This window comes from Centruroides sculpturatus, unplaced genomic scaffold, assembly GCF_000671375.1.
Source record: "Centruroides sculpturatus isolate CEXI.00-Female unplaced genomic scaffold, Cexi_2.0 scaffold45, whole genome shotgun sequence".
NCBI classification, from domain to species: domain Eukaryota; kingdom Metazoa; phylum Arthropoda; class Arachnida; order Scorpiones; family Buthidae; genus Centruroides; species Centruroides sculpturatus.
The window spans coordinates 818,711-826,709 of record NW_019384310.1 but is presented as its reverse complement, the minus strand read 5'-3'; the positions used below and the strand labels follow the sequence as shown (position 1 = coordinate 826,709).

Genomic DNA, 7,999 nt, shown 5'->3' with positions numbered 1-7,999 from the left:
CCATTCCAAAAGATGCGTTCCAGCAGTGTTTCCAGCAATGGCAGGAACGCTGGGAGAAGTGTATACATTACCAAGGAGACTACTTTGAAGGGGATTAGGGTTTTGTACCTCAAAGTCAATAAATTTATTTTTGCCGACCAAAGGTCCGATACTTTTTGAACAGACCTTGTATCATTAGCTGCATTCTTATTCTGGGAAATACTATAATATAATTTAAAAACCTATTTTAATAGTTCATATTTTTTAGATTTTAGATAAAAGTTATCTCTATATATGAAATTTTACATCTTTTAATATGATTTTCACCTCATAAAATATAGAAAAATAAAAAAATCTTGTAATATGACATAAAATAAATTAATATGAATACTTATAAGAGTTACAGCTATTATTCAGAACTTTTATTTACAGAAATTTAAAATTTATTTAACAAAATCACAAATTTTAATTCTATATAATAAATAATCAACTTAATCTATTCATTATAATTATTATTATAAATGTGGCATTATTATTATAATATAAATTCTTATATTTAATAGTAATAAATATATTGTCAGCTGAAAAATTTGGATGCATTTTAAAATGTAGATTTTCCAATCAGAATTTGTGTTTAAACAAAATTAAATCCTCATACATTTAAATCAGATCAAAATTAAATATTTTATAACTATTTTTAAATAAATTTTATATATTTTTTGTTTTTCAAACTCTTCACATTTTGGGGACATTAGAGGGTTTATTCATGCTCATTGTTGGTTTGGCTAGTCCAAATTGGGAAAGTAGATCTGGCATATCTGGCACTCTTGGAAAATTTTGATCCAGATTTAAAATAAGTGTCTCCCAGAACAGTTATCAATACATGCCCTTATCACCAAAAGCACACATCATCCATCTGGCAATTAATGGAGTAGCCTACCATTCTGTTAGACTTGATTCAAGTTTGAGTTGGCTCAAATTTTTGTGGATTGGTTGACTTCAGTAATATCAAGATTTTATCTCTCACTACCCAATTGTAAGCCTAATGGATTTTATAACATGAAAACATGGCCCTCTTAATGCTTGCAATGTGAAATAAATTAAAAGTTCAAAAAAACTCTACAATTCAGCCATTACATCTTTTTTATACTAAAAACAAATCACTTTTATTTAATATTTATAACAGTAAAATTTTAAATTCTTTAATAAAAACTGTTTCAATGGATAATCGTTATTAATAACTGTAATGAAGCACAATGAATATCATAAACACACCTTGAACAAATAGATATTAATAAAAATTTTGGCCCAAATTCTTTAATTTGTCCATTTAACAATTTATTAACATTTATTTATATCTAACAAATGCATATCTAAAAATTCAATCATTTGAAAATGTTTACTTTTTATCAGTTTAATACAAATTCTACAAATTTAGAATACAGTATAAAAATACTTTCAGTTTAAAATCTATAAATATTTTATATGGATTCATATTAAGCCAGCACCGAAATATCTTGTTACTATTTTAATTAGTTGCATGGTTTTTTATTTTACACATTATAATTTGGTTTCTTCACTTGTGATTGTTGCTTTAATATATATATAGTGTTTATGCTTGAAACAATAATTGACATCAGACTTTGCCAAAGATCTTTTATCTCCCAAAGATAAATGTTGCAAATAATTACAACAACAAGTATTATCAGAGAGACCAGTTTCTTTCTTTGCATCTTGTACATTGTGAGATAAATCTGAAAAAGATTAAAATGTTAATTATTTTAAAGTAAAAAATTTAAATAAAATTCTAAATTTTAACATTTATAGCCAGTGGTAATTTTGGGATAGGCATCCTAGGCATTTGCTTAGAGCCTTGTAGTTTTAGGGATCTAATGCACAAATACTGTATTTACTCACGTATAAGATGACCTTGCATATAGGACGAGGTGTGACTTTAAAGATCAAAATAAAGAAAATTAGATTTATTAATACAATTCTAATTTTATTTTGTTTCATCACAAATAAAATATTATCAAATGCACGTAAATGCACACATTGTCCCACATAAATTACTGGCATTTTAAACTTTAAGGAAAAATCTTGTAAAATTGGTATAATTTGTTCACTTAAAGCTGGACAATCGGGAACCTGTTTTGCTAATTCTTAACAGTCAAATCCACTCTCCATAGATTACACTTATGAGTTTCTCCGAACTCTGATTCCTGAATAATCATCTATTTTCATGTGAGAAAGGATTAAAACTTATACTGGGCTCCCACGTGATTTTGGAATTCAAAAGCTTTGCTTTTCCTATTGCTATTCATCTTTACTCCTGACAGTACACAAGAATGATTCAAATGACCCAGATAAAATACTTTTGTTTTCAAACACCAGAGCGTGAGCATCTGGTGAAAATTGCGAATACACGATTCACGAAAATTATTACAAAAACGCAAAATCCTTCGCTTGCACATATAGGATGAACTAGGTTTTTGAAGAAGTGAAAAATTAATAAAAACCTCTTCTTATATGCAAGTAAATACAGTATATGCTTTTCTTTAGTTCAGTACCAGCTAATATCCTAGACTTGTATAATATCAAGCATTATATGATATAGACTTTACATTAATATAAACATAAAAGAAACCTCACAAGTACACTCTTACATAAAATAAAAATGCTGTTGTTTATATTTATATATAAATAAACAATAGATAAGTAAAGTTTTTATATAAAATAATTTATTCATATTAATTATAACTTTAATAATAATAATAATTAGTTATCTGCTTAATTAAATCTTTGACATTTTCTGAACTAAGCTTTGGGTTGGTTGAGAAATTTTTATGGATTGAATGATTTCATAGCTTAAAGAATTTCAATTTATAATTTCTTAAAGAAAAATAAAGACCATTAGTGAATACTGTATTTCATATCATTTTGGATTATATAGATTAAAACTGTTTTTAGTTTCATTCATTAATTATTATGCTTTAAAGATTCACCATTGATAACTTTTTAAAACAGTCAGAAAAATGCATTTTAAAGAAAAAACTTTGTTTAGTTCAAGTAGTTATTTTCAAGTAAATTTACTTTTTTAAATTAAAAAAAGTAAATTTACTTTTTTTAATTTAAAAAAATAACTACTTGAAATTCATACAGTTAGATTGTTCAACTTCTATAGTTAAACCATAAGGATTGTCATTACAGTCTGTATGACATTTGTACAAACTGTTAATGACATTTCATACAGTTAAATAAAAAAGTTAGTAAAGCATTATTAAAAATAAAATTCACATCTAATGTGAGCAATTATTGGATTTATTCAACCTAAGAAAACTAAACTTTTAATATACTACATGTAAGTTTGCACATAAACAAATGCTTTAGGCAACTTAATTAGCTATCACTAGGCTCTAAATATGTGGGAAAAAATTCCAGAACATTAGTTACAAATCATAAGTACTGAATTGAAATACTTTTTGAAATGAATATATTTGGTTCATAAGCAATGTTCTGGAATTCAGTATTTTTTTCTGAGTTTAAATGATGATGATGATGATTTGTGTGAAAATTACTTGCTTGACATTAAAAGTTTAATTTCATAAAATAATCCGTTTTTCTGTAAATTATATCTATTAACTGCTTGTTCTACATTTCAAACTAATGAAAGAAAGAAATGCAGTTTATGTTTTGTGTCTAACCTTTTCAGGAATGTTAAGATTAAAAATTTTTATTTGGAAAGTTATCAAACTACATTAAATCTATCTAAATTCTAAAAAGTAACATTAAATGTTCTCATATATATAACTTAAATTCTATATATTTACCTGTAAACATCCTGCAAATGCTTCTATAAGAAATGACATACTATGTGATGGATTAATGCCATCTACTTCCTAAAAAATATTTTAAATGTTATCACATTAAATTTATTTTTATTAATAAATAACTTTTGTAATAATAAATAATTATTTAAAATACAAATTTAGAATTAATTAACTATTAAGAAATAAAAAATAAGTAGCATTATATTAAAAGTATGAAATAAATGATTGCTTATAGAATACTTTAGTGACATGGTTCTTAAGAAATTACTTTAAGCTTTAGTTTTTTTATGTTTCTTAACCTCTTATCAATTATGATATAAGCATTTGAGTTTCTAATAGTTTTCCACATTATTTGCAAAAAGACAATCTTATTTAGTGCCTGGTGACTGATCAATTTTAAATCTGGGTAAGGAGAACCAGCAGTAAGAAAGGCATCTGGAGCATAAAACAGCCAAATAAGATTGTAGTAGCTATTAACTGCATGAGAAGGAGATATCAGGCATTCCCATATGACATGGGAAGATTAAGACAGAAGAAACAGACTGATATAAAGATAAGCTATTTCCTCACTTCATATTTACTATTAAAAAGATTCAAAAGAATACATTTATTTATAAATTGCCTTTTCAATCAATAACTGACATAAAATAAAACTTAGATAGTAAAGGTTTATGCATTTTGCATTAATGTTTTAAAGACTTAAACTGTTTCAGTTATAGATACTTTCAATATGCTTTACTTGAATTAAAAATTTAAATTCTCTATAACTGTTATATTTACCTATTAAACAGTATATTATATAGAAACACGTGCGTATTCGAATGTAGCGTTGTGTCAAAATTTCAAAGGAATCGGTAGGAACAAACGAACATTACATTTTTATTTATATAGATAGATAGATGATGATCTGCTTTAGTTCATTTTCACAGAAAAGCAAACTTAGGGTGTCGTACTTGTAGCGCCATCTGTTGGACATAAAAGCCTTAACCTAGATTATATATTTNTTTAATTCTGTATATATATATATTTTAAATATTAATTCTTGTGTTTTTATCATTGTTAAAAAACTGTTATAATTCCTAGAGCCCTCTTTAAATTAAAAATTTAAAGTGTGTTCTTTTGAAACATTCTTTATTCTTGGTTTAATTTCAGCAAACTGAAGAAATCTGAAATAAACTGGTCTTTAAATATTTTAATTTTACCATTTTGTTGTTCATTTTGTTTACAACATTGCCTTTGAATGAATTTAAGTTCACTAATTACATAAATTTATGTGAAATCCAAACATTGCATCTATAATGATTTTCCATTTTTCTAAGTCACATAATACTAATTCATAGATGCTTCCATAAGTATCCCCAATAGGAGCATGGATACCCAACTAGTATGATCAAGGACTTTAAAGGAAATTAATACAAAGTTATACAGCCATTAGGAAAGAAAACACGAAACCATACATACGGGGAATCCCATCAGAAAGCATCCACAAACTCGTAATACACGGACTAGATGACGATCTTCCAGAATATAAAAACCAAATGATTTTCCTTTCGTGTTACTATTTTATAGTTAGATTGCAATACAATACTACTTATTTAAAGTAATCACAAAAAAATAAATATTTATTCTATTTTTGAATGCATTAAACATCGAAATATCCAAATTTTGAAATTTTCTTAGTAAACAAACGGAACCAACGCCGGCCGTACAAATGCCAAAAATTTTCTACGACAATAAACTCTTCTCCGTTCCGTTTGCCTTAAACGACAATACTCCGCATCCTCACTCGACAATACACGTGCATTTTGATATTTTAGTCATTTTTTAGTTTAGTAAGTAGCGCACGGAGACAATTGAGCCGACTTTCTTTATAAAGGTATTTTAACTTGTAGATTAATATCTAAAAAATAACGATGATCTTAACAGATATACTTGCCAGTATTGAGTAAATGAGCCATAGCATCCAGATACTGTTCAAATCTCAGGGCATACATAGAAATCTGAAACTTGGCAACATTACTATTAGTAGGATCTTCGTAGAATTTCTTAACATCAAAACTTCTGCAACGAGGAGGTAATTTATCATCTAATTGTCTTAGGTCGTAGCCGTATTTGTTAATATAAAGACGGTCCATGGTCGGTTCTGGAAAGTATTTCATATCGAGTTCATCAGCGAGAGAGGAAGCAAATGTCGACTTTCCAGCTGCAATGGGACCGTCTACAACGATTATTTTAGTATTTTCATCGAATCTATCCATTGTATTATCAATCCAACCGTGCCAAAACTTATATTTTTTCGTCTCGTACGGCCAAGGTTTAGGTCTAACATAATTAATATCTCTCATCTGTTTGCTACATATAGAACGTTTAGCGATAGAAATAAATGCTAATTGGGTGTTTCGTAACTTTATATTATTTGCTAGGCCGGCAAAGCGACCTATTATCATCTTAAAATTGGACATTTCCCACCTTCACACTCGATTTCCACGGATTACTTTTGATCTTGAAGAAGCGCCACCTGAAAGTTTTTAATCTGTAACAAATTTTTAAAACGTATTAATATATTTTTCTAAAGATTGTAATAAACGTATTTTAAAGTTGTATTATAATAATAATAATAATCTAATTTTTTATTTTTTAATTAAAATTTATTGGTGAACGATTGAAGAATTTATTTTTCTCGAATTTTGATTCCGTGTTTTATAACTGTTCTGGCGCATTTTTAACGCCCATTATGGATTCGATAAGTCCCACAACGAGAGAGGCGGGATGATAAGACATGTGGCCCGGCGTTTACGGATTAAACCACTTATAAAAATTTGAGGCTCTGCCGTCGACGCAAAAGCGGATCTCTCAAAATGACAGACTGGTACTGTACTTTTAAAACGTCATTTATTCGGACGGCCAAGCGGTTAAGGTGGCAGCCTACAGCTCTGGCGGACCCGAGATCGAATCCGGACGGGTCGAAAAATCCCCAGGAATTTTTCGGGGGTGATCCGTTCGGATATGTCGGCCCCGTCCCTCACCACCCGGTCGCTCCATTGTGGGGCTTGCTAATAGAGTTCTTCTTAGTGCCCACAGAGTGACGAGTTAAAAAAAAAAAGTCATTTATTCGAGCGTCTAACGTCCCTCCCACTATTAGAACTTATTTCCTCAATTCAAGCGTTCCCAGATTGCGCAGATTTGCTATAAAGTACCCTAAAATTTCGTAGATACAGTAGAACCTCGAAAACTCGACCTAATGTGGACCGAAGGGTGGCCGAGTTATCGGGAATGGGGTTAAAAAAAATAAGTACGAGTATTTCCTCAGAAAATACTGTACTGTACTTGTACAGTATTTACTCGTACAGAATATAACAGAGAATAAACTGCCCAAATACCCTTAAACAAAGGAAAAGTACGTCCTTTATGAAGGCATAGAGCCTTTACTACATGAAAATGAAAATTAATGAATAACACTGTGTACAGTAATTTACCTGATAAGACAGACCTCAGAAAAATACTTTGAGAGCTTTTATACTTTTATAAAGCTGTCTATAATGAAAATTAATTAACTAAGGATTTTTTCGCCCTGCCAAGGTGTGGACCAGTTATCCGGAGTGCTAAGTTATCGAGGGACGAGTTTTCGAGGTTCTACTGTATTATCATTTTTGAAAGCAGAAAATTTCTTAGTATAATTATTAAAAATAACGGATTTATAGCTCGAGTATTTAAGGCAATCATTTGACTATGTATCTATACATTATGAGGCTTCAGGTTTAATATACAAAATATATTTAAGGTGTGTTTCAAATTTATACGGACACGAAAAAATTAAAGTGAAACCCAAATTTGCTGCATTAAGTGACAAATGTTTTATTAAAAATAGCATGGATTTACTTGTTTCCACACTGCAAAATAAGAATTTTAATCAAGCATTAACATTTTGTCACTGAAAATAATATTTTTGAAAATTTTGTACAAAAAAACTGTTACATATTTATCCGGACAGGCACTTATTTCATGAATTAAATAGAATATTGTTTAGTTTCAAGCATTGAAATATACAAATCAGCTTACATATCTAATTGTAATACAAATTCTTTATGTTGTTCAACGTTCTAAAATGGGTAGAACAAAGAATTTATCTGATTATGAAAAAGAGCAGATTGATGCCTATAAATCACAAGGCAAGTCAATAAGAGAAATTG

At 28.7% G+C, this 7,999-nt stretch overlaps 1 protein-coding gene across 1 annotated transcript; it reads right to left on the bottom strand.

The window, feature by feature from the left end:
* Nucleotides 1-4,971: 4,971 nt before the first annotated feature.
* Nucleotides 4,972-6,342, bottom strand: LOC111621424 (NADH dehydrogenase [ubiquinone] 1 alpha subcomplex subunit 10, mitochondrial-like). The gene has a single exon (XM_023363562.1). It carries the CDS (start codon nt 6,269-6,271, stop codon nt 5,729-5,731), a length of 543 nt encoding a protein of 180 aa, XP_023219330.1. The 5' UTR covers nt 6,272-6,342; the 3' UTR covers nt 4,972-5,728.
* Nucleotides 6,343-7,999: the final 1,657 nt, after the last annotated feature.

Bases quoted from the DNA above. Each gene is read 5' to 3' on its own strand.
- LOC111621424 (XM_023363562.1), bottom strand. From the start codon at position 6,271: ATGTCCAATTTTAAGATGATAATAGGTCGCTTTGCCGGCCTAGCAAAT.